The 27,188-nt window shown below is 47.2% G+C and overlaps 1 protein-coding gene across 6 annotated transcripts in view; it reads left to right on the plus strand.

The window, feature by feature from the left end:
* NCMAP (non-compact myelin associated protein) overlaps positions 1–25,504 on the plus strand; it is a 146,343-nt gene extending 120,839 nt beyond the window's left edge. For 2 of the 6 annotated variants that reach the window (XM_069479560.1, XM_069479557.1), the window contains exons 2-5: positions 12,429–12,568; positions 16,418–16,506; positions 19,750–19,834; positions 22,723–25,504. In XM_069479560.1, the coding sequence (XP_069335661.1) occupies positions 16,425–16,506; positions 19,750–19,834; positions 22,723–22,864 (309 nt within the window). In that variant the 5' untranslated portion in view covers positions 12,429–12,568; positions 16,418–16,424 and the 3' untranslated portion in view covers positions 22,865–25,504. Of the gene's footprint in view, positions 1–9,204; positions 9,303–10,720; positions 10,768–12,428; positions 12,569–16,417; positions 16,507–19,749; positions 19,835–22,722 lie in introns of those variants that run through there. The other 4 variants (XM_069479558.1, XM_069479556.1, XM_069479559.1 and 1 more) reach the window with 4 other exon arrangements.
* The last annotated feature ends 1,684 nt before the right edge of the window (positions 25,505–27,188 follow it).

The following is a 27,188-nucleotide window of genomic DNA, read 5'->3' on the forward strand; positions in this document are numbered from 1 at the left end:
AGGATCGCAGGGGCACAGGGCAGAGGCGGGCTGGGGCTGCTGGGAAGCTGTTACAGCAGCATCTGGGTAAGAAAGGATGGAAGCCTGGACCTGGGTGGGGGTGGGGAGGGGGACGATGAGGAAGAGAAGCATAGACATTTGCAAAAGTGAAGACAAATCTGAAAGGGCCTGGGGATGGGGGTGCCGGACTGGTGACGGGCAGTGACTTTAGGTTTCTGGCTTCAGTAGCTGCGTGTGGATGGCACCGCCACTTCCTACCAGGGGAGCACCGGGAGGGACCAGATCCTATGCAGGGCTGGAACACGGCAATGATCAGGCACAGCCTGGGCCCTCAAGGAGTTCATAGTCTAGTGGGGGAAGCGGACATTTAATAACCATGGTGGTGACAATAATAGCTAATGGCATGATTTGATGATAATAGCTAACTGAGTGCTGGGGAAGACCCAGGATCTGAACCCTGCTCGTCCAGCTCCAGAGCGGATGAAGCCTTCGCACAGGCTCTGCAACACCCTGCTCTGTACTGCTTGCGTGTCCTCATCTTCGTTTTCCAAGTACCCACTAGGTGCCAAGAACTGTGCCAGCACTGGGATGTCAGCTCTGAAGGAGAAGGACAAGTGCCCTGCTCTCACAGACCTTAGCTTCTAGGGGGACGGATGGGTCACAACAAAGGTAGCTTCAGATGGTGGCTGTTCTCTGAAGAAAGTTAGGGAGGGTAAGTGAGACAGAATTCCCAGGGTGGGGGGAAAGGAAAACCTTAAACAGGGTGGTGACGTTTAAACTGACACAATAATAAAATTGCATACATCATATATTTGGTAGTTCAGAATCCTAGCAGAGAGTGCGGATGGTGGTGAACAAGCTTCATGAGGTAGCTTTTATTCTTTCTTTTTTTTTTTTTTTTTTGAGACAGAGTGTCACTTTGTTGCCCTGGCTAGAGTGAGTGCGGTGGCGTCAGCCTAGCTCACAGCAACCTCAAACTCCTGGGCTTAAGCGATCTTACTGCCTCAGCCTCCCGAGTAGCTGGGACTACAGGCATGCGCCACCATGCCCGGCTAATTTTTTTTTTATATATATATTTTTTAGTTGGCCAGATAATTTCTTTCTATTTTTAGTAGTAGAGACGGGGTCTTGCTCTTGCTCAGGCTGGTCTCGAACTCCTGACCTTGAGTGATCCACCCGCCTCGGCCTCCCAGAGTGCTAGGATTACAGGTGTGAGCCACCGCACCTGGCCCTTTTATTCATTTTTAACTGAAACTTTCGGCATCAGTTTTTGAAGTGTTTGAGGGTTTAAGTTTTGAAGTATACATAGGAGTTCGCCAGGCAGACAGAGTTAGGAAGTCATTCTAGAAATAAGCCTGAACAGGAGTAGTGTTGCCTAATATAATGTGAGCCACATATGCAATTTTATCTTCTTTAATAGTCACATGAAAAAAGTAAAAAAGAAACTAAAGGCTAAATTTGATATTTTATTTAACTCAATATATCCCAAATATTACCATTTCCACATGTAATCAATAGAAAAAATTATTAATGAGGTATTTTATATTCTTTTATTTTGTACTAAGTCTTCGTAATCCCGTGGTATTTTACACTTAAAATACATGTCAACATCCCAGACATCTCAACATCTCAACTTCTCAGAGCAGCCACATTTCAAGGGCTCAGTGGGCACATGTGGCCACCATATTGGAAAGCACAGCTCTGGATGCTGCTGGGTGGTGAAAGCCCTGCTAAGGAGTCTGCGCTTCATTCATCTTAGCTGATGAAAGGCCATCAAAGGTCTAGGCAGAGGTGGGCATGGACAGATTTATTTCTAGAAAGTTCTCTGGGGTGGCTGTGCAGCTGATGGGTTTTGATTGGAGAGGGCTTTTCCATCCTCTCCACTCTGGGTGGACCCTTCACCCTGAGGGCCTCCCGTCTGTGGTGTGATTTGGAGGTGGAGATGGGCTCCTTGTCCCCAGAGAGGATCTTCCCTCCTTAGGTGCACATCAAGCCTGAGGCCCCCGCCCCGCCATCAGCCTCCTTCCTCTGTGACTCTGAGCTGCTCTTGCAGGGGCGGCGAGTGGGCCCTGAATGGGGCAGGTGTGGGCTGAGCTCGGCGTCTGCTGTGGTCTGTGGGTAAACAGACGAGGCTCTGGGCAGCTCAGTGAGGAAGTGAAGTATCTGCTAGTGTGTTTAGCAACAGCCGCACCTGGCCGGGCTCCCCCTACCCCGGCCCATTTAGGACACAGCAGCCCACAGAGGCACACTTGCTTCCACGCCCGCCTCCCCTCTCCCTTCTCCACCACCCTGCTCAGCGCACTCACCCCCAACAGCACACAAAGGCCCTGGCACACCACTACTTCCTTCCCTGAACCTCTTTCCTGCTCATTTGTGCATTTCCCGGACCTGACTCGCACTTACCCTGCACGTTCTGCACACCCTAAAGTCTCTTCCACGTTCCCTCCGACACTTCCAGGAGGGGCAGGGCAGGAAGGCCCCTTGTTTGGGAAGCAGAAGACTGTGTCCCAGTCCCACCCTGGTAGCTCTGTGACTTTGGGCGAGTTACTGGGCCTCTCTGAGTTACAGTCTCTTTGGGCATAGAGCAGAATGGGGTATGACGAGGGTTCAGTGGGACTGTGAACATGGAGCCCCAAGCACAGTGGCTGGCACAGAAGTCCCCAAAGGGAGCAATTATGACTGTGAGTGATGAGTGCCCCCATCCCACCCCAGTGCTGTGAAAGCTGGGCCCAGCTCACACACCTGGGCACCCGGCTATGGGGCACACCTGGCTTCTCCCAGCCTCCACACCTGAGGTTCTCCTGGGCCCCATTAGCTTCCGGGGACAGGGATCACACCACATTGAAACTTGGAGGTTTGGTACAAACAGGGACCCCTGAATTCAGCTCTTTGTGGTGTGAAGCATCAGTGTTTGTGATTTTAGGTGTCAACTTGACTGGCTTAAGTAATACATAGAAACCTGGTAAAGCATTGTTGTGAGGTGTGTCTGCAAGGGTGTTTCCAGAGACTAGCATGTGAGTCGGAGTGCACAAGGGGAAGGTCTGCCCTCAGCATGGGTGGGCACCATCCAATCTACTGGGGACCCAGAGGGAACAGAAATGGGGAAAAGGCAAATGTGTCAGTCCATCTCCGGGAGCTGGGACACACTCGTCTCCTGCGTTGGACAACAGAGCTCCAGGCTCCCTGGTCTCTGGACTCCAGCGGCCCACCAGGTTCTCAGGCCTTCGAATTTGGACTGAGCCACACGACCAGCCTCCCAGGGTCTTCAGCTTGCAGATGGCCAGTCATGGGACTTCTCGGCCACCACAGTCGCGTGAGCCAATTCCACTAAAAAATCCCCTCTCCTATATCTACATCCACATCCTATTGGTTCTGCCTCTGCAGAACCCTCACTAATTCAGCGTCCCAGGACTCTGAGATCCATGGTGATGCTTTAGCAGAGGGGCGCAGCACACCCAGGAGATGAGAGAGCCCTGAGCAATAAACAGGGCCACCAGGCACAGGAGACGAGTCCCACAATACTTCTACGGACCCCTGAAGGGGTTTTAATTTCTCCTAAAATTAGAGGGGTGGGGGAAGAACAGTTAGGGTAAAGAAAATGTTTCCCTTTTTTCCCCTCATACTGGAAGAAAATACAATTTTTAGAGCCCATGAAAATGTATTATGGTGGGAGGGGCCTACAAAACGCATAACGCAGCCCTGACCCACTGTTCAAACACGTGTGTTGGGCTGGGTACTTTCAATCAGTGTCCAGTACTGTGGGGAAACTGAGGCTCACAGAGCGTAAGTCATTTGTCCACAACAGTGAGGGTAGAGGTGGCAGAGGTAGGATTGGCGCCCGGGTCCCTCTAGATCCAAACCCTTGCCGTCTTCACTATGCCATGCTGGGTATTGGCAAGTTCATCATTTTGTTTAATTTAATCCTCACAGCTTAAGGGCAGGATCTTCACCCCATTTTACAGCTGAGGAAACTGAGGCCTGGAAAGGGGAAGGAAGTACCTTGCCCACGGGCACTTAGCTGGTCAGGGAAGGAGCCGGGAACTCGCCCCCTCCCGACCCTCTGCACGGCCCCCCTGCCCTGTCCAAAGCCTTTCCTGCCCTCCCTCCCTGCCCAGTGCCTCCTCCCTCTGCCTCACCCTGGCCATCCTCCACCTCCGCACACATGCAGCTCCCCTGTCTGTCCCCACCTCCCTTCTTCTGTGGGGTTCTCCAGCCCATGGAAGGGCTGCTCGGGTCTACACATCCACATCCCACCTCCTAACAAAGCTGGGTGCTGGCCGTGCCACCGCCCGGGAGGGTGGGGAGCAAAGAGAGGCGGCGGTGGACCAAGGCGAGAGTGTAAGTTTAAATGACACTGTGGTCCCCAGACAAACGCCCCTCTGTGCCTGGGCCTATTGTGACTGGCGGCTGGCCAGCCCTCACCGCGGGCAGCTTGAACGGCTGGGATTGTTTCCCCACCTCCTGTCCTCTCTGGAGTCCAGTGCCTGCCAGGCCCCGGCTTGGGCAGGAAAGGGGAGGGCTGCTCCTTCTGGAAAGGAGGGCGTGGGAGGCAAACAAGCCTTGGGGAGGGTGAGGGACTCTCTGTCTGGGACCAAGCTGGAGGCTGGAAGTAGCACAAGATGGAAGGCGCCCGAAAGGGAGGGCATTGGGTCCCCGCGGTTCATTTTGCAGGAGAGCAAACTGCAGTCCAGGCAGAACAAGTAACTGGCCCGGGGTCACACACCAAGTAAGTAACAGGGGTGAGAGTAGAACCCAGGACTCCTAACCCCAGCCCAGGTTCTCGCCCCCCACGTCAGGCCTCCCTGTCGGGGCTTCCAAGGTGGCCCTGTTAGGTAGGTGAGGGCCACAGACCAGGAGCTGGAGGCTCAAGGACTGTCACATGTTAAGATTGCAGAGCACTAGGTTTCCTAGAATTCCGTGTTAAAACGCAGATGCTCCCAAGAGAGTTTTCATCCTTAACTCGTTAATGACAAACACTTTGAGGTTAGCCAGGCCCTTGGAAAAGGCGGAAGAAGAGGCAGAGGATCAAAGCGAGACCACTGAAAGGTTTATTGGGAATAAACTCAGATTTTTGGAGTGTGTAGGAAGGCACTGGCCTTGGTTCTTAAACAATTTTTTTAAGGGAGCGGTGGAAGTCAGAGCAGCTGGTCCAAGGCGATTGCTGGTGCTGTTCGGGTTTGCATTTTCCCCCGTGCTCCCACCCCCAATTTTTTTCCCCAGAAGTTTTCAGTTGCCTTGTCCACAGTGTGCAAAACTCAATTAACATGTACTATGCATATTCTTGGTGCTAACAGGTGGCAATTAGAAGTGACTCGGAAACCTCAGTTCATGCTTTTGAGAAACTTAATGTGGTTACAACAGCAGGGGTTGGAAGGAAGCTAAGGGGGAGATAGGTGGGCCCAGTGGGGTCTCCCGTGTCGCTTCCCAGCCATGGTTCCTTTGGGGGTGGTTTGGTTCTCACTGTTGCTGCTACGGATCTTATTTTGAACGAATCAGAAAGGAGCTCTTGAAAACATCCCAATAAACTACCAATGAACCTTCCTTTCTCTGCGTACCCTGGGGGGGCCCAGCCTCCCAGGCCCTCAGTTTCCCTGTTCGTAATGGAGAGGGCAGTGGACTCAGGATTTTTCAGACTGGATTCCATAGAATCCTGGGATGACAAGGAGCTGCTTCCAGGGCCACCACAGAGGGTGTAGGAGGTGCTGAGAGAGGGGGTGGGGGAGGTGGGGGGTGGAGTGAAAGGGGGAGTTTTACTCCCCAAGACTTTTGGAGGAGCTTAGTTGTCTGTCATAAGTTCATCCCCCAAACTCTCCAACAGAAGAGTAGATCTCCTTTCAGTGTAGACAAACACATCAGACAATCTACTGATTTCATTTTTTTCCTTGGCTGGAGGAATCCCCCTGCCCTCCATCCCCTAAGTCAGGCTGGTTGCCCCCAGACTGTGCCCCATGCAGCACCGCCCTGGGCACCCCCAGATCCTTCCAGCGGGAGCCCCTGCCCTCTCCCCAGCCCTCCTCCTGCTGGGCCGCCCCCCACGTCTGCGGGCACATCTTCCAGAACTTCCTGGGGAAAGGTGCATGGGACAGGGTGGGTGTTTTTGAAGCCTCACATGCTCCCAGATGTCCTTGTTCTTTCTTATGGCATCCTGTTCTTAGTTTTATAGATGCAATTTCTTAGCTCCCGGAGGACACTGAAGTTTTTTTTCTGCTCTCTGTAGTAGTGTCTCTGTTTGCTTTAAATGCCTCCATCTGTTCATTTGGTTTTTCTGCCGCGTGTTTGTCATGTTTGAGGCTTTTCTCCTTCCAAGGGTCCATTGGTGATCCTTGATAGCTATCTGTTCCTATGTAAGAGTAAGGCACTAAAAAGCCCACGGGGCAGAGGGAGGGTTGGGGAGCTCATTGGAAACTCTCAGGGTGGGGACAGGGCTTGTCAAGTAGAGACCTCTCAAAGGCCGATTGGGCAGAATGCAGTCATTTCACTGGCGGATTCCATGAAGTCAGGATCTGTAGGTCTGGTTCCTTAGGCTGGACGGTTTCCCCGGAGCCTGCTCTGGGCTCTGGAGTTTCAGCCAGGTGCTAAGCCTGGGGGTAAAGGGTGGGTTAGCCCCACAGTGCAGGGTTTAGCCCTCCTCTCAGACCCATTTTCAGCCAGAGATTAGCCTTTGGCAGGTTAAGTGTCCAAAGCTGTGCATATGAGACATATGAGCGTATGAACTGCCCGGGGATCCGGCTAAAAGGCAGGTTCTTGCTGTGCAGGCCGGAGCTGAGCCTCTGGAAGAAGTCAAAGGCTCTTCCTGTCTGGGGGAAGAGAGCCCAACTCAGTGTGGCTCCCCTAGTCTGTAAAGGGATTCCTGGGGCTTGTGGAGGGGCCAGATAGTGAAAGTCATCCTTGCAAGTCAGAACTGGCCAGGGAGCAGGTAAAAGTACAAGGTCTACTTTAGCAGAACTTTACAAGACTGAAGTCTTTACAAGACTAAAGACCTTCGAAGCCCTTGGCAGGGAGGAGATTTGGAAAGGAAAAATTGAGAATGGTTATGAGTTAACTGGGCAAATAAATCCCACAGATGGGACAGAATTCTGGCTGGCAGGGGCTGGGCTGGGACGGTCCTTCAGGACGGGACGAGCTGTAGTTGCATTTGAACTTAAGTTGGAGGTGGGTGCTGGGACTTACGTGAAACCGGCTGCTCAGCAGGGAGGGGATCAGGCCTGCCCAGTTGCCTCCTGAGAGCCCCCTCCCCGTGTCCCTGTCCCAGCCGACCCACTGGCTCCAGGACTCTTTCTCTTCCCCTCTCTCACCGCCCTTCCCACGGACTCCCTGCTGATGCGGTGCTGGTGCCTGCCACCGCCTGGACATAACTGACCCACCTCAGTGTCCCCACGGTGCCTGGTCTCTGGTGTGTGTCTGTGTTTAGACAGTGTAGGGGAGGCAGGAGCAGGTTCAGAGCACAAACCTGGGACCAGACAGTAAGATTCCAAATCTTAATGGAGGCTAATGGCTTTCCAAAGATGTCCACATCCTAATCCCTGAAACCTGGGAATGTGTTAGTTTACGTGGCAAAAGAACTTTGCAGATGGGATTGAGTTAAGGATCTCGAGGTGGGGAGAATGTGCTGGATTACCCAGTGGGCCAGTGTCATCGTAAAGGTCCTTACGAGAGGGAGGCAGAGATCAGAGAGAGAGAAGATGCCACACAGCTGGTCTGACGGTGGAGGAAGATGAGCTGGGAATGCAGGCGGTTTGCAGACTCTGGAAAAGGCAAGGACACAATTCTCCCCTAGAGCCTCTCGAAGGCGTCCAGCCCTGCCAGCACTTTGACTGTAGCCCACTAAGACCAACTTTAGACTTCTGACCTCCAGAACTGTAAAAAAATGAATGTGTGTTATTGTAAGCCACTAAATTTGCAGAAATGTGGTAAACAGCAGCGATAGAAAACTATTCTATCTTTGCTTTGCCATGTATTAGCACTCGGAAGTTACCTAACCTCTCTGAGCCTCAGTTCCTTCATCTGTGAAATAGGGATAATAAATGTGAGAAAAAATATATAAAGTGCTTAGCATGCTAACTGGCACATGGTAAGCACTTGAGAGATGGTAGCTATTGAGTTTGCGGTTATTGCCATCATCATCATCATCCTCACTATTGGTTGTTTATCCACAGATGTAAGAACAGACTGGACCTTTTCCTTCTTGTCTAGACCTGCTTGGATGAAGGGGATAGGAAACTGTCACAAGACAGGCCTAATAGCTCTACTCTAGTGGTTCTCAAATACAGGCCATTTTGTCTCCCAGAGGACATTTGGAAATGAGTGGAGACGTGTTTGGTCGTCACAACTAGGGGATGCTACTGGCATCTAGCAAGTGGAGGCCAAGGATGCTGCTAAATATCCTATGACGCACAGGACAGCCTCTGCAACAAAGAATCATCTGGCCCAAATATTAAAGTGCCAAAGATGAGAAACCCTGCCATACTCTAAGACCTGGTTGTACCTCTTGAGCTCAAAATATCAACAGGTAGAAAGAACAGGGAGCAGAGTCCTTCCCCAGCAGGGCCACTGACCCTCAGAGTGTCCCCAGGACTATCACTCGCCTCCTGGGCAGCTTGGCAGCCGTGGGTCGTTTGGAGGTAGAAGACCTGAGTTTGAGACTCAGCTCCTCCACTTCCTGTGAGATTTGGGGCAAGTCACTTAACCTCTCTGAGCCTCCATTTCCTATCAGCAAAATGGAGATGAAACGACTTGCGTGTTTGTATTGATTAAATGAGCAAACGTGTGAAAGCACAGTGCCTGGCACTCGTCAGTGTCTCCTTGGAGGATAGCCCCCTTCCCTTCCTGGCTCATGGCAGGGCAGAATTATTATCCTCCGACATATTCACTGAGGGGCATGAACTCTTTAACCCTGTGCGTCCCTCCCCTGCCCCCTGGGACCACGGCACACCAGAGATTTATGTGGGGGCTCATATGTGGTTGGAGGACTCTCGAGAGCTGGACCTTGGCTTGGGCCCAAAGACTGAGGGGCAAATGGAAGCCACGGGTCACATTCCAGCTCTCGGTCAGTCTCAACCGTGACACCCACAGGTCTCTTCCTCCCACTGGCTCCTGGCACTGCCTGTGCCGCCCTTTTGGCACTAGCAAAATCTGCCTTGTGACCACTTTCATCTGGGGTTTCTATCTGTAACTCTTAGTACATGGAGCTTATTTTATTTACAGGTCTTGTGTTGGAAGGTCTTGGAGTCCCCTTTCCTTACAATGTGGGCTACAAAAATCAGAGAAACAAGGGACATTGGAGCCATCATTTGCCTGAGTGGGTTAGTAAGACTTCACAGATGTGGTGGGCCTACAACCCAGACTTCCAAAGCCACAGGCCACTGTGGCTCACGCTGACTTCTCTCTCCCAACATCCCCTGAGTCAGTATCTACAAGGAAGGACAAGCTTCTGGAAGAAGCTGGTTCTTGAGTTAAGCTATGAACAACTGTTCTCTGTAATAGAACCACAGGCCCGAAAGGCCCTTAGAGATGATCTCCAAACTGGGCCATTTTACAGAGAGGAAAACCAAGGTCCAGGGAGGGGAGGGGACTTTCTGAGGTTGTGTGGCAAGTGAGTGGCAAAGGGAATCCCGGGCTGCTGATTCTCACCCCAAGTTGTGAATCTGTAGCTTGCCCCTCCCCACCCAGCCAGCAGTCCCTGTGCCCCCCAGTCCCATCGGGACTGTTTGGCTCCTTGTGGGTGTTTCGCTGTTGTCTCTGTCTCTGGTCTCGATGGAGATGAAGAGGAAGGTCGGACCCTCCAGAGATCCTGGTGAGCCCTGTCCAGATCCCCTGGTGACGCCGCGCTTCACGGTCTGGCTCCCAGACCTCCCTGTTCATACCTGAGTTTAACCAAGTGCGGCCAACGCTTGACCAGACGGAGAACAGGGACTGGAGCTCCAAGAAGAGCAGGGAGAACACAGACTGGAGACAGAGGGGAGGAGAAGAGGGGCTGCAAATGGGCAGAAACTGATCACCCGCCACGCACCAGGGCTCTGCAGGGCAATTACGGCATCTCATTTACTCTCACAACCCCACGAGATAGGGGTGCTATCCCTGTTTTATGAATGAAAACACTGAGGCCTCGAGAAGTGGCTCAATTTGTCCAGCTGCTCAGAGGTGCAGTTGAAGTTAAAATGCAGGTCTGCCCGACCCCAAAGGCCTTGCTGGGTCACGAGCTCCTAGACATGTGCTACGTCCCAACCCTGTCAAGCATTCTCAACAGCCACTCAGGAGGAGCTGAAATTTCTCTCCTCAGGGCCCAAATCAGCAAGGTCAAAGTTCACTGGGATCAATACAAAGTCCTGCACTTAATTTCAAAAAGTCATTTGCACAAGTGCAGAATGAAGTCATTACTGGCCATCATAATATTGTCACCACTCAGTGCTGCTGCCGCTGCCTGGTATTTCCATAGCACTTTGCAGTTTATAAAGCCCCTTCACTTGCTGGTCCTAGGGCTTTGACTGACCATAAACAAGTGTACGAGTAAGTCTGAACTGGGGGTGTCTATCACTAGGGTGTCTACGAGCCATGTGCTTGGCTGCCTGGGAGGCTAATGAGCTATGCGTTTGCATTAATCCAGTGTAACATCAATAGATTCTGTGCAGAGCCACTGTGCTGAATATATTATACGCTTCATCTCATTTAATTCTCACAACCACCCTATGGAGTTGTGACTGTTATAATTCCTGTTTTACAGATCAGAAGACCAGGAGGTAAAGAAAGTTGACCAAGGCCGCACAGCCAGTAAGTAGTAGAGTTCAGGCTCCTGTCTGATCAGTGTCAAGAAAACTGTCATTTTGAACATTTCAGGCTCCTCTGGAGTCACCTGTCCAGTTTTGGGTGCTGTCCTTAAGGGAGACAATGACACACAGAGGAATGAGAGACCCAGGAGGGACACCATCACCCTAAGGCTTGTTTGAAGGGGCTGAGGATATTTACCCTGGAGAAGTAAATCACCAGAGAACACACAATTGCTGTTTTCAAGGGCAGAAAGCTCCTCTGCTTGGAAACAGGTTGGGTTCCACAGACATTTACCAACCTACAGTCAACTGCTGTCACCCCTGTTGGTGGGGGGTAAAATGGATGTGCTGGTCCCAGCTGCCCTAACTGTTCCGTCCCTGACCTTTCACACACAGAAGTGCCTTTAATCCTGACAGGTTGTCATGTGGGAAAAGTAGCAGATTTACCTTTGTGGGAAGGGAATTTGGACCAAGGAGTAAAAGTTACAAGGCGCCAACCACAAGGTCAATTTTCTGACTATTAAAACATCCCGATAACTCAAGGGGCTGCTTGGGAGTAGTGAGGCGCTTGTCTGTGGAGGAGATCAAGTCATGCTGAATCTCCCTTCTCTCAGATGATCGGGAGACATCAATCCCAATGTTTTGGTGGCTTTCATGGGTTACCTTTGAGGAGGGGTCTGCCAGGGCTGGTCATGTCTTTGTTGTCTCATCCAGGGAGGAACTTGGAACGCAGAAGGAAAGGGGGTACCCCTGGGGCAGAGCAGTAGAGGAGATATTTTGCACAGGTGTTGTCAGGCAGCATTTATCTTCCAGATTCAGCTCTTACACTTGACCGAGAGCTAGTCAGAAAGAAGTGTGCCATGACCCTCCGTCACTTCCCAAACTGACCTCCCACACAGGGCCATTGCAAACAACGCGAGGGAACAACAGTTCCTTGTAAATTCTGTAAATGTGACTGAGGCTTGGCTGAAGACAGAGGTTCAGTGTTTGGCCAAGGGCAGGGACTAGTCAGGTAGGAGTCAGGGTTGGGGCTCAGGGCAAGGGCTCTGGCTCTGTCTGCTGAACCCCAGTCCGTGTGGGTTTTCTCATGAAAGCCCCACTTTGACCTGGGCCCCCAATGCTAGGCCACCTGTACCTGGTGCGTCTGGGAGGCAACCTGGTGAGGGTTTTTGGAAAAGGGCTGTGAAGTTGGGCAGACCCTGGCTTGAATCCTAGCATGGCCTTCATATTAGCCTTGTGAATTTAGGTTGGTTTCTTCTCTGCTTTGAGCCTCAGTTTCCTCATCTGTAGAATCAACACAGTGATTGTGCCCTTCTTACTGGATAGGTATAAGGATTAAATGAAATGTCAAACATAAAGCACTGAGTACAGTGCCTGACACGTAGTATATTATTATTATTAAGTTAACCTCTGGCAGTGAAAGCTGACCTCACCCTCCCTATATTCTCTGCATTTTCTATGGCCAGGGGTCCTGGTCATAGGCGTATTTGGTACTAAGATCTCCCTACTGGACCTCACTTGGTTAACAACAATTGCTAGGGCCCCACAGATGAAAACACCCACATCCTTGGCCATCGATGTTCCACCACCCTCCCTCCCACCTTCTCTGATGTAGCAGGAACAGAGCTGGAATTGAGAGCTCTAGATGACTCACTGTTCTTTCAGAAGGAAGAGTAACTGGGCCCATCCGAAAGGCAGTCTGCACCTGGAACTCGGTACCCCGCAGATCACCTCTGAAGAGGCGCAGAGGTGCTCCACCTGCAGAGGAGCCTGTGACCTGGTGGCCTTAAGTGGCGGCATTACCGGTCAGTATGTGTGTGTGCGCACGTGTGCATGCCTGTTCTTGCAGTGACTGGTCATGGACCCCACCAGGTGCGTGTTGGGGGCAGTGGGGTGCAGTGGGAAGGACATGCAAACACCAGCTCTACAGCTTTGGGCCATGTGAGCACAGAGCGTTAGCTTTATGTTGCCAAGTCTTGGGGTCCTCATTTGAAACAAGGGGAAAAGAAAACCTACCTTACGTGGCATTTTGCTGATTAAATTAGGGCGTGGCTAGAAAATGCCCGACCCAAGGTCTTGGCACATGGCAGGCACTCAGGTGGTGGCCTCTGTCATTTTTGTGCACGCTGTTTTAATGGCAAACGTGTCATGGGTAGGGTTTGGGTTATCCAGTGATTGTGCCACCATTCTCTCTCACTAAGTGACCTCTGATCAGTGGCCATTTATTTGTATCTCTTTTCTGTTTTTAAAAAGAATTGTAAGAAAGCCTCACGGGTGAGTCTGCTTAGCTTGATATTGGTGGGGACAGGAGCAGAAGGCTCGGGCGCATGTGCACCAAGGCGCTGTTCATGTGGGATCCCTGTGCTGGGATGGACAGTGGTATGTGGGGGGTGGGTCTCTCTCCTTGAGAGCAGAGGTGGGGAGTGTAGGGGTGGGAAGACTTTCATTCCGAATTCTCATATTTGTCCATGCTTATTTCTATAGAAAGAACTTTTCCTTGTTTAGAGCTCCATATCCCCCAGTCTCTAATTTAGTTCAGCAAATATTTACTAATCCTCACTATGATACTTACAGCCACCATTTATTGAGCACTTAAAAGCACTTTCCACACCTTGCCGCTCACCCTCAGCTCCCTGGGGGAAAGGCTGCTCATTTCTCGGATGAGCAAATGAAGCAGGGAGAGATGCGACTGCCGACTGCTCGCTCCAGTCTTTCCACTGGCGAAGGCGCAAAGGCCCAGACACTTTACCTAAGGGAGGTAGAAGGATATGAAGAACAAGACCTCTGCCCCCAAGGGCCTGACAATGAACCTGCAACGTTACTGCCAGACACCTGCTGTGGTGGTGTTTCTTTGCAGAGGCTGCTGCGGAGGGTAGAGAACAGTCGTTAATTCTGTCTGGGGGGGGGGCGGGGCTTCCTGAGGGGGTGACTGGGCTGAGTCTTAGAGGGTGTGTTCATTTGCGGGGAGAGCAGTGAAGCGTAGCTGGCCTAGGCCGGTTTCAGGCGGTCGGGGGGGCAGGAAGCCCAGGCAGGGAGATGGATTGGCAGGTACCAGGAGGTCAGGCAGAGCCACACAGGGTTCCTGGCAGGAGCCTGAGTCACGGAAGTCCTGAGGATCTGGTCTTTGCGAGGAGGGACAGACATGAGCAGGGGAGGGTTAAGCAGGGCCGCAGACTCAAAGGAGGGCAGAGAACGTGAAGGCAGAGCCCATGCTATGGATGAACGGGGCCAGGCCACAGAGGGCCATTCTGAGGCTGTGAGACCCCAGGGAAGGCCACAGCCTCCAGAGCCCCCAGTCTGGGAGCAGATGGCCTGACCCCAGTGGATGTCTCAAGTGGGGTGCTGAGCCCTGTTTCCATCAGAGCTGGGAGGGCAGGACAGCTGCAACTCATAGACAGGGACTCTCCGGAGAGGCTGACTGTGTGGACCGGGAAGGCCAAAGCCTGGGGCAGCAGCCAGCCCGGGGACAGCAGCACCAGGTATGATGGGGGAGGGAGGAGCGTCCCATTGTCACAGCAATTTGGCAGAGTTTGGTGTGAGCAGATGAGAGGCTGGAGACAGGGTGGGAACAGCCAGGGAAGGGCTTTCACTACCAGATACAGAAGCGTGGGCAGGGGGAGACGACTGTGTTTTGATTGCAAGAATGACGTGATCAAATCTATAATCTATCACCCTCACTAGAATGTGAGCTTCCCAAGGCAGCAGTTTGTCTCCTCCATTTCACCCGTGCAGTCCCAGCATGTCAGTCGCTGCACAGGTGCTGGATTGGTATTTGCTTCATAGATACGCAGAACCACAACATACGCAATGTTTATGGATATATACATATGTAATAAACATTTTAAAACTTGGATGAGAATACACACTAATGGTCAAGGTAGTGGTTACTTTGAGGGAGGAAGGAATGGGATTGAGGCAGAACATAACAGGGACTGAAACTGCATCCGAATTTTTTTTTCTTATAAGAAGAGCTGAGGCTGGGCGTGGTGGCTCATGCCTATAATCCTAGCACTTGGGAGGCCAAGGCGGGAGGATCATTTGAGCTCAGGAGTTCGAGACCAGCCTGAGCAAGAGCAAGACCCCGTCTCTACTAAAAAAATAGAAAGAAATTAGCTGGACAACTAAAAATATATAGAAAAAACTAGCCAGGCATGGTGGGCACATGTCTGTAGTCCAGCTGCTTGGGAGGCTGAGGCAGGAGGATTGCTTGAGCCCAGGAGTTTGAGGTTGCTGTGAGCTAGGCTGATGCCATGGCACTCTAGCCAGGGTGACAGAGCAGGACTCTGCCTCAAAAAAAAAAAAAAAAAAAGAAGAGCTGAAGGAAATATGACTGTAAACATTTGTTACATCTGACTGGTAGGTACATGGGTTCGTATTGTATTCGTATTCATAATTTAAAACGTATTTACTTAAAAAAATAAATTTATGCATAAATATTTTTTAAATGTATGGACTCTCTCTTCTCCAGTAGACAGCTGCATGGAGGACTTGTGGCTTCTTAGGATTACAAATAGGCCTCTATCATTCTCTCGATGCAGATCCTTCCTGGGCCTCCGAATTGTCAAAGTGCCACTCTGAAATAATGGGGCAAAACCTGGTTTGTCTCCCTGCTTTTCTTGATCAATTATGTATAATATCATTGTGCTTAGAACATAATTCTTGGTGGAGGATCTCAACACCTTTCTGGTGGCGTGACATCACGTTAACTGCGCACCTCCTTCCATGCCCCCCAAGTGTAACAGTATAGGATGTACATTGTGGATTTGGGTTCCTAGCGTATCAGGGGAAAAGGATACGTTGTACTCTCGGACAGTGTGCTTGGGCCCAGGCTGTACCTCTACCTAGCTCTATGGGTTTGGTCACTCAGCCACTGAGCTCGGCATGCTCAGCAGCAAGATGTGCATGGTAACTGCTTCCTGGCGACCGAGAAGATTAACCAAGATGATGCAGTGTGTGAAGGCTCCTGACACTCGGTGGCTGCTCAACTTGCATTCGCTCCCGTCCCCTTGAGGGCTTGATGCCCCCTGGCCTCTGTGCCCACTGCTCTCACTCCCAAACCGTGCCCTCCTTCCAGGCCTATTCCAATGTCTCTCTTCCACGAAATGGTTCTTCGCAGCCCAATGGCACATGTCACTGACTGCTTAATAATCACTGTTAATTTTTCATCTTTTTTTGGTCTCATTAGATGAATACAACTTTTGCAAGCAGAAACACCATTTCAGGCATTGTTTCAGGATGGACAAAGGCCCACTAGAACGGGAGGTAGACATGTGGGTTAAATTCTTCTAGCTAAATTTGGGGTTCCCTGTAGCTTTGAGGCCTTAAGTTTCATCAGTAAAATGGCAACAATAACTGGCCTCACCAGCCTCCTGGAAGATCGATTTAGATATTTTATACGAAACACAGAAGGACTTGAGTAAATATTGTTGAATGGATGTAAACTGCTTTGAAAAACAAAGTTCCTTACAAATGTCAGGTATTATTTTTAATTCCCCCATAGTATCTAGTAATGGGCCTTATATGTACTTGCTGCCAAGAGAAACTGCATGCTTGAATATTCTACAGCCATCCAGATGAAGACTGAAAGTGGCATTGTGCAGGAATAATAAGGCTCACTCTGTTTTTAAACAAAATTTCTTCTTTGTTCTCACTAGGATCAAGATGACTACGGCCACCCCTTTGGGGGACACCACCTTCTTCTCGCTGAACATGACCACCAGGGGTGAAGACTTTCTGTATAAGAGTAAGGTCACCTTGGCTTGGAGGCCGGGGGTGGGATGGCAGGACAAGTGTCACGGTCAGCTCCTGGTGCAAGGTCAAGAGCGTGGGCTATGGAGACAGAGTGCCTGGGTCGCAGGCCAAGTTCTACCACTTGCCAACTGGGTGACCCTGAGCACATGACTTCTCTGCTGGGCGCCTGTTTCCTTATCTGTAAGATAGGGATATTAATGAAGCTACTACCATAGGTAGTTGTGAGGACTATAAGGGATAATCCATATAGTGAGCTTAGAATAGCCTCTGGTGCATATTAAGTACCTAATGCATATGATTATTATTATTAATTACTACTACTACTGTTACTGCTGTTTTCATTAGGGAGTCTTGTGGTCTAGAGGGCAATGGAAATTTTAACCTCTTGTAAGATATCTCTAAATGGGTCACCTTAAAATGTAGTTACTTTCAGGCCGGGTGCAGTGGCTCATACCCGTAATCCCAGCACTTTGGGAGGCTGAAGTGGGAAGATTGCTTGAGGCCAGGAGTTTGAGAGCAGCCCTGGGCAACATAGCAAGACCCCGGTCTCAACAAAAACAAACAAAATTAGCCAGGTGTTGTGGTGTGCACCTGTAGTCCCAGCTACTCAGGAGACTGAGGTAGGAGGATCTCTTGAGCCCAAGAGTTCGAGGTTATAGTGAGCTATGATCACTCTGCTACACTCTAGCCTGGGTGACAGAGTGAGCCCCTGTCTTTAAAACAATAAAATAAAATAAAAATGTAGCTACTTTCATACTATTTTTGCAAGGCAAAAACATCAATTTATGAAGAAGTAAATGAATATAGGTGGGAAGAGTTTGTCATGGGAGACGTGCCAAGAAAAAGAGGTCCCCAGAAGGAAAAATTTGAGGTTAGCTCTTTAGAGAACCAACTGATTGTATAAGAAGTTTGGGTCCATTTCAGCCATTTCAGTTGGTAACATATGTACCTCTGCGCATGGGCCAGACTCCCTGCACACATGAAGGGTTTCCCACCCTGACAAACACTTTGGGCCATGATGCTGGCAGGTGGCTGGATTAATATCAGGATGTGTCTCTTCCATGGAGACTCAGAAGGGTCGCTCTCAGGGTCCCAGGGGTTACCTTTCTCCTTGCTGGGCAGGCAGACCTCCAGCGGCCTGCTGAGGTATGTTTCAAAACAGATAGGAGGGGAAATGCAGGGTAGAGGGAATCACCGTCAGCAAGATGAGAATAATTCTGTTTTTATTTAACTGAAAGTAGTGGTTCTCAACTAGGCAATTTTGCCCTCCTAGATAAGAATTACTAGATTTAGCAAATAAAAATACAGGACACCTAGTTAAATCTGAATTTAAGATAAACAATGAATACTTTTTTAGTGTAAGTATACAATATGTGAGACATATTTATACTGAAAATTATTCATTATTTGTTAGAGATTCTGATTTAAATGGGTATCCTGTATTGTATCTGGCACCCCTACCACCTGGGATCATTTGGAAATGTCTAGAGGTATTTAGGTTGTCACAGCTGGGGTGGGGGCACAGGGAGATTGCAACTGGGATGAGGCTAATTGTCTTACAATGCACAGGATGGCTCCCCACAACAGAGAATTATCCAGCTGAGGTTAAAATATCCTGAACTAGACTCCCCAAGAAGCAAAAAAACCAGGCTGCTCTGTGATGGATTCCCTGCCTTCTCCTTTTTTTTCTTCCAATCTTTCTTTCTATGAATATTTGCACATGGTTTGTTTTTTAAGTAAACCTTTTATAAAGGCATTACTTACCTTCACAAAGGGCACATATCATAAGTGCACAGCTGGGTAAACTTTTATAAAGTGAACATACCGGTGCAACCAGCCCCATATCAAAAAGCAGACCACCACTATTACCCCAGAGGTGCTGGGGTCTCTCCCACTCTCCGTCCTCCACCCTCCCAAGGAACCCACTAATCTGACTTTTACCACCATAGATTAGTTCTACATGGTTTTGAACTTTATATAAATGGAAAAAGTACCATGTGTACTCTTTTGTATCTGACGTTTTTTGCTCAACATTATGTTTACATGCATATATTTTAATGGTTGTAACACACAGCATATACATGTATATGGATATATATAATATTTTATTTTCTATACCTTATATCATTGTATGTTCCCATTAATTACTATGTAATATTTCACTGGATAGGTTGCCATACCTTATTTAACCATTCCCATATTTAGAATATGAATAATGTTATATTATAATAAACATCTTTATTTGTATAACCTTTTCTGGTTTTAGGATTATTCCGTTAAGTTCCCAGAATCAAATAGATTGGTTTAAAGTATGAACATTTTTATGGTTCTTGATATTTTCAATACCAATTCTGACAAGGATGTTGATCTTAAACATAAAATTAGAGTTTGACATTGGCACTGGGAGCTAATGTTGAAATTAGAGTCTGAGACATTAAGCTACAAGGACATTCATCATAGCCTCGTTTTTAAGAGGGAAAAATTGAGAACAACATAAGTATTCTCAAAACGTATTTGGTGAACAGACTATGGTACATCCAAACAATGGAGTACTATGAAGCCATCAAAAGTCACGAAGAAAAACATGTAATCACATGGGAAGATGAGTGCTGTTATAAACCAGTCTATGAAACATGGCTCCATTCTTGTCAAGTGCATATTTTTCCATATTTAGGAATGTTTCCTGAAAATGGATTTTCAGACATAGTATTAATAAATTATTCAAAAAATATGATAGATATTTTAATATGCATAAACATGATCACATTGGTGAATGTATATATGTAGATGATCAGTGGTTCTTGGGGCAATGAGGTCTTCATTCTCCCTCCTCCTTTTCTGCTTGTATTTATATTTTCAAAATTATCTCCAAAAATCATGTTATCTTTGTATTATCAAAAAGAGAGGACGGTATTTTGCTTGTCTGTTTCACAGAGGCAGTTTGAAGCTGTGCTGGGGCTGTAAGAACAGGACTTGGCCTAACGCAAAATTGTGGCAGATGATGTGCTGAGAATACAGCCCTTCGAGCCCAGTTGGGGGTAGGGGGTGCCCGGCCACGTTAGATCTGACTCTGTCCTGGGGTCAGCAGTGAGTGTCCCACGATGTCACCATCTCTCCTCCTTCCCTTGACCCAGTGGGGTTGTCAGGTGCCACGACAGCGGCCACGATAGCAGCCCTCTCGCAGTCTGCATTTCAGTTTGCACCTTCGCCATCTCTGCTCCTCTCCTCCTCGTAGGTTCTGGAGCCATCGTTGCTGCCGTCGTGGTCGTTGTCATCATCATCTTCGCCGTGGTTCTGATCCTACTGAAGATGTACAACAGGTACGGGATGCCCCGAGCTGTGCAACTGTCTGGTCCCTTCAGTGACAGCAGGAAAAATGGGAACTAATACCTGTGGGTGCCTGCTGTGTGCCCGGCAGTGTCGATGAGCAGTTAGCAAATGCTCTGGCCCTTGCGGGTCCTTTTTGAAGTCTGTTCTGCTGCAGGAACTTTACAGTGACTGAATATTTTTGCACTTGGAAAGATATTTTTTAAATGTAATAAGGATAATGACAATGATAATGGCCTTAAGCACTGTGGTAAACACTTGTACGTCATTTACAGATAATAGACAAATGTTTTAGTCCACTTCTCTGGGAGATACTCTGGTAGGTTGCACCAGCGGCCACGTAAGTGTTTGAGGTGACAAATACTGGAAGCACACATACCCCAACTCCACTTTCGGGGACCAAATAAGGGGAAATGAAATACTATAATTTGATCACATAAAGAATAAATCTTATGTGATGTCACCTTCTACTCACAACTTTGCTAGGTTATTCTTTTCAGGGAAGAAATCAAAACTAAAAGGCTATAAAAAAAAAAACCCACATCATAGAAGACCCGGAAGCCATTTTTTTAAAAGAATTATTGTAGAAGTGTATGTATTGATGAGGAAAGCTGGTACAATATAGTGTCAAAGTTTATAAAAGAGTATATACCTTATGATCATACATGTGGTTTACACACACATACCTAAGGAAGGTTAACGCCGCAAGGTGTTAACAACCAGTGTGTCTGCACAATGGGTTTGTTCATTAGTAAGTTAGTGTGTTTTTGCTGGGAGAGGGATGTTCCTTATTTTCAAGGAGTAGTAAACATGTGTTGTTTTTATGATAATATGAATATTATTTATAAAGGTAGCTAACATATATTGATCTCATACCATGTGCCAAGCATGGTTCTAAGATCTTTACATGTATAGACTCATTTAATCCTCACAACCACCCCACAAGGTAGGGACTACTATTATCCTCAATTTTATATGTTGGAAACAGGTACAGAAAAATTAAGTCACATGCTCAAAGTTGCTCAGCCCTAAATGGCAGAGTTGGGATTCAAATCCAGTCTATCTGGTATCAAAGGCAATACTCCCACCATTACATGTAATAATAACAACATTAAAAATTATTTCTAAAAATCTTTAGGATATTACAATTTGGGTCTGTCCCAAACCAGGAAGTGGCATCAAGCCCCAGTGTCTACCCTTCATTCCTCTCCACCGTTGCTGGAGCTCTGAGCCCTTTTCTAGGTTGTAATCTGGATGGAGACCCCACTCACCCCACCCTACTTACACTGATGCCTGGGCTGGGAATTGAGAGACCTGGGTTCAGTCTTTGGTTTGTCACAACTGGGCAAGTTACTGAACCTCTCCCTGCCTTTAGTTTGTCATTTTTAAAACGGAAGAGTCTCAAAGTGTGATAAATGCATTACAGATACATTGGAGCATGTCCTTGTTCTTAGGAGTATTTAGGAGTGAAGTAGCATGATGTCTGCAACTAACTCACAGATGGTGGACAAGTTTAAAGAAAGTGTGTGTGTGTGTCTGCGCACATGCGTGCATGGAAATGGTACAGGGGAGAGAAAAGAAAGCAAATGAAGCAAATTGTTAATAATTGGTGAATTGTTTCCCGAAGGATTGTCTTGGGCTGTTTTGTGCTGCTATAACCGAATACCTAAAACTGGGTGATTTATAAAGGACAGAGATTTATCTCTTACAGTGCTAGAGGCTGGGAAGTCCAAGATCGAGGAGCTGGCATCTGGCAAGGGCCTTCTTGCTTTGTCATCCTGTGGCAGAAGGGCAAAGAAAGGAAGAGAGAAAGCAAGAGATCAAACTCACAGCCTCAAGTCCTTTTATGATAGGCATTAATCCATTCACCAAGGTGGAGCCCTCATGACCTAAACACCCCCAATAGGCCCCACCTCCCAAAACTGTTGCAATAGGGATTAAGTTTCCAACACATGCTTTATAGGGGACACATTCAAACCACAGCAAGGGTATTTCAGTATTTATTGTACTATCTGTGCAACTTCTCTGAGCGTTTGAAATTTTAAAAAAAGAGTTATATGTCAAACAAGATGAAATATCATGTAGACATTAGAATTCAGGATTGTTGTTAGTTATTGAATTTTATGATATATTAAATGAAATAGGATATACATTTTAAGTACATTCTCTTTTTGACTATGTGAAAAGCTCTTAAATATTCCTAGCAATAAACAGCAAGCATAATGAGGCTGCAAAATTTAACGCACACTGCAATGCTGAACAGAAAAAATGTAATATCTTCATTTTGTCTTTAATATTGCCACCTATCTGACACTTGACTCATTCATTTATAGGAACAAATAAAATTAAACATCTAATCTAAGTTAAATAAAAAATTGAAGAGCAGACTAGGTCCCTTCCAGTTCTGTGGGTGGCAATTAAGCAATTGTGATTTTTTTGTGTGTGTGTGTCAGAGTCTCACTCCGTTACCCAGGCTAGAGTACCGTGGCATCAGCCTCACTCACAGCAACCTCAAACTCCTGGGCTCAAGCAATCCTCCTGCCTCAGCCTCCCGAGCAGATAGGACTACAGGCACGAGCCACCATGCCCGGCTAATTTTTCTCTATATATTTTTAGCTGTCCATATAATTTCTTTCTGTTTTTGGTAGAGACGGGGGTCTCGCTCTTGCTCAGGCTGGTCTCGCACTCCTGAGCTCAAACAATCCACCCGCCTCGGCCTCCCAGAATGCTAGGATTATAGGCGTGAACCACCGCACCCGGCCAAACAATGTGATTTAATGATGATTAACATTACTCTCTTCACCAGAACTGTAGTCACAGAGCCCCTTCCCCGCAGCAAACGAGGAAAAAGACTCAACCATGTATGCATATCTCATTACAGGAAAATGAGGACGAGGCGGGAGCTGGAGCCCAAGGGCCCCAAGCCAGCTGCCCCTTCTGCCCTGGGCCCAAATGGCAACAGCAGCCAGCAGCCTGCAACTGTGACCTTCAGCCCTGTTGACGTTCACGTGGAGACTCGGTGACCTCTACCCTGGTGCTATCTCTGCCTCTGTCCAAAGAACCTTCTCCCGAGGGAAGACTCAGAAGCACACTTCTCCGGCAGCTTCACCTTGAGTTGCTTCTGGTTAGGTTGACAGAGGAATCTTTTATGCCATCTCTGATGCTTCGGGCAATCCTCCACCTCCTTCTGCCCTGCCCCACCCCAACTATGTCCATATCCCTGCTGCTACCCTACCAAAAAGCTGCAGAATGTTCTTTTGTCATCTGATGAGGTAGAGCTATGTGGGTTTGGCTCTCTCCCCACAAGACTATAGCTGGACAGACAGACAGACAGACAGGCATAGAGCCACGAGTCTTCTGGTCAGAGGTCAGGGGTCAGGAAATGCTTCTGAGAGTGTCCCAATAGGATCTGCCACTAGGATCGTATCAGATTAAATGCCACATCCACAGCTTTGCAGAGCAAGATATTCAATCCCATAATGAGGCACAGGGAAACTAACTTGGACTAACTAACCAGAAAACCAATTTGTTAATTTATGACTTGTCCCAGTACTAGATGCCCACTAGCTAGCTCGTGACAATTGGTCAGCACATTGTTCCCTCTTTAAGAAAGCTTAGGGGAGGTGGGGTGGCAAAAAAAAAAAAAAAGAAAGAAAGAAAGAAAGTTTACAAGAAAAAGGGAATTCGTCTCAAAAGTTTTCTGCTTTATCAGGAAAAGGAATAGGCGACCTTGAGGAATAGTAGCCTCTAGGATAAGAGCTTGTTGCATTGCCCATGGGCCCAGAACAATCCTGGTGGCTGGTCAGGGCTCCCACTACAGGCTGGACCAACCCTCAGTCTCATTTCTTTGTTCCCCTGTATCTGGATTCTAAGCCACCTTGACTGTAACACCTTATCTGTGAGGGCGGGTGTTTGGAGATTGATTAGATTTTGTTTCCTGTGTCCTTCCTGGTCACTTTGTAAAGAGTTAAGACGTAATCAAAGTACCACATTCACAAACCATTGCTCTGTAGGGAGCCGATCTCTGACTGCTTAGCCTGGAGAACTATCTACTACTGAGAAGGGAAAGTATCTTGGAATTAAGAAGACCTGCTATCCAAGCCCTACTTCCTGGTTGTGTGGTCTTGGAAAAGTGACTCAACCTCTCCACATTCAGTTTCCTAACCACGACGTGGAAATGACAACATCTGCCTTGCTGGGTTATTATAACAAGCCAAGGAATTAGTCAAGCAGCTCAACTATAGTGCCTGGCACCCAGTGGATGCCTGATAAATGGGAGCCAGCATTATTATTATGGGTTTTCTTCAATTGCAAGATATACATTTGTTCACGTTTTAATGATTCTGAAACCAGAATGTCTTACAATTGATGGATCTGTTAGTATAATTATGTTTTTTTCTTCCCTCTCAAAATTGTTTTTAAACAGTTGTGTATCTTACAATTGATGGCATCTTGGAAACAAGGTAATAAACCTTTATTCTGTTATAGAAAGTGACACTCTGACATGTAACCTCAAATTCTAGAAGTCTGTCCCTTGGAGTCAGAAATCCCTTTTGAGGGGAAATTGAGAGCCAGGGAGGTAAGAGGTCTAACCCAGGGCCACACAGCTCATGTCGTCCCACTGTAAGAACATTCAGTGGAATAACTGTGGAGAAATACTGGCAAATTCTTCCTCCCCAGCCATCATTGCTTCCTACTGTGTTTAAATATCCCCCAAATACCAGGCACTTTGCTAGTTGCTTCCACATAAGTTGTCTCATAGGATTTAATTTTCCCATTAACTCTGGGAGAGATTCTTTTCCATTTGCAGATGAAAATTTCTGACTCAAAGAGAAAAAAAAAATTACTGGCCAAAATCACACAATTAGTAAGTTGCAAAGACAGAACTCAAAACCACGTCTCTTGACTCCAAAGTCCATCTTGTTGTTATCTCATATTCCCCTCGGCCACCCTGGCTCAAAGAAGCCCATATTCTTTTGTGAGTTGAAAAAGAAGAAGACAGGCTAGTGTATGTGTTTAAGTGGAAGTCAGGGGTCTAGTCCAAGCCGAAAATGAGGGCAAAAGCCCCTTTGGTAGCCTCTTTCGGGCTTCCACGATCATAGCCAAAGGATCCCTTTCTCAACCCACCCAAGCTCTAAGGATTCCTACTTCATTCACCCTACTGCATAGGCCCGAGGAGCAAGAGTGGAATGGGATCCAACCAGGGCAAAGCCATTTCTTTAAGGACTCAAGCCCCAAGCAGATATGCTCCCCTAAGCATACTGCTTTTAAAAAAATTGGAATATTTCAGCTCTAAAACTACAGTCTTCTGCCCACTATAGAATTTTCCGGGAGTTATCCTCTAGTATATGTTCTTTTGCTAAATGAAGGCTTGGAAATAGAGGAAAGGGGGAAACAGAGTGGTGAGTGGGAGACAAATAAAAGGATTTTTATGTTTCATTTTTTGACCCATGAAGATAATTCAATAAATATCCTCTAAGAAGGGCTCCTACGTGCAAGTTGAGGTGCTGCTAAACACACTAAGACACGCTCCCTGCTCTCGAGGAGTCAGCTGGGCTCATGGCAGGGATGGTACAATACAGTTATGTACTTTGTTTCTGATGAGGTGCCTTTATTAACTGAGTGAATGCTGCCTTATTTGGTCACTGAATCAATAAAAGATATTAAACGCCTAAAGAAAAATGTCTAAAAATAAAAAGGTTTAAATCAAATACATTGAGTTGATTTCAAATACCTTTTCTAAAACGTCCCTTCCTCGACCATATAAATAGAGTCCTGTGGGAAAGCCTGAGTCTTTTCAAACATTGTATTATAACTTCTAAAGCCTAATGGAGGCCGGCCACAGTAGCTCATGCCTGTAATCCCAGCACTTCAGAAGGCTGAGGTGGGAGGATCACTCAAGGCCAGGAGTTCAAGACCAGTCTGGGCAAAATAGTGAGACTCCATCTCTAAAAAAAAAAAAAAAAAAACTTAGCCAAGTGTACTATTGCACACATGCAGACCCAGCTACTCAGGAGACCGAGGCAAGAGGATCGCTTGAGCCCAGGAGTTTGAGGCTGCTATAATCATGCCACTGCAGTCCAGCCTGGGTGAAAGAGCAAGACCCTGTCTCAAAAAAAGAGAAAAGACTGATGGAAGGCCAGGCACGGTGGCTCACTCCTGTAATCCTAGCACTCTGGGAGGCCGGGGTGGGAGGATTGCTTAAGGTCAGGAGTTCGAGACCAGCCTGACCAAGAGCTAGACCCTGTCTCTACTAAAAATAGAAAAATTAGCCAGGCATAGTAGTACATGCCTGTAGTCCCAGCTACTCAGGAGGCTGAGGCAGAAGTATTGCTTGAGCCCAGGAGTTTCAGGTTGCTATGAGCTAGGCTGATGCCAGGCATGCTGGCCTGGGGGACAGAGCGAGACTCTGTCTCAAAAACAAAACAAAACAAAACATTGCCTAATCCAAAGTCCCAAAGATTTATTCCTTTGTTTTCTTGTAAGAATTTTATAGTTTTAGATTTTACATTTAAGTCTATGATCTATTTTGAGTTAATTTTTGTACATGGTGTGGTTACATTTTATATATGGTCCAACTTCATCCCTTTACATGTAGAAATTTAGTTGTCCCAGCACCATTTGTTTAAAAGACAAATTTTCCCCACAGAATTATGTTGGTACCCTTGTAAGAATCAGTTGACCATAAATATGAGGATTTACTTCCAGACCTTGAGTCCTATTCCATTGATCTATATTTCTATTCTTACACCATTACCACACTATCTTGATTTTTAGTAAGTTTTAAATTCAGGAAATGTGAGTTCTCCAAATTTTTTTCTGCCCTCCATCTTTGTTTTTCTTTTTCAAGATTATTTTAGCTCTTCTGGGTCCCCTGTATCTCCACATAAATTTTTGTATCAGCTTGTCAATTTTGCAAAAAAGACGGCTGGGATTTTGATAGAAATTGAGTTGAATCTGTAGATCAATTTGGGAAGTATTGCCATCTTAACAATATTAAGTCTTTTGATCCATGAACATGGATATCTTTTCATTTATTTGGGTCTTTAGTTTTTTTCAAAAATATTTTTGATGCTTTCAGTGTACAAGTCTTTTACTTTTTTTGTTAAATTTATTCCTAAGTATTTTATTCTTTTAGATGCTATTGTAAATGCAATTTTTCTTAATTTTCTTTTTGAACTATTCACTGATAGTGCATAGAAATGCAACTGATTTTGCATGTTAATTTTGTATCCTACGATTTTGATGAATTTGTTTATTAGCTCTTATCAGTTTTTTGGTTTGCTTTTTTGGTGAGATCTTTAGAGTTTCTATATATAATATCATGTTATTTGCAAACAGAGACAA

The sequence above is a fragment of the Eulemur rufifrons genome, chromosome 8 (genome assembly GCF_041146395.1).
Source record: "Eulemur rufifrons isolate Redbay chromosome 8, OSU_ERuf_1, whole genome shotgun sequence".
NCBI lineage: Eukaryota > Metazoa > Chordata > Mammalia > Primates > Lemuridae > Eulemur > Eulemur rufifrons.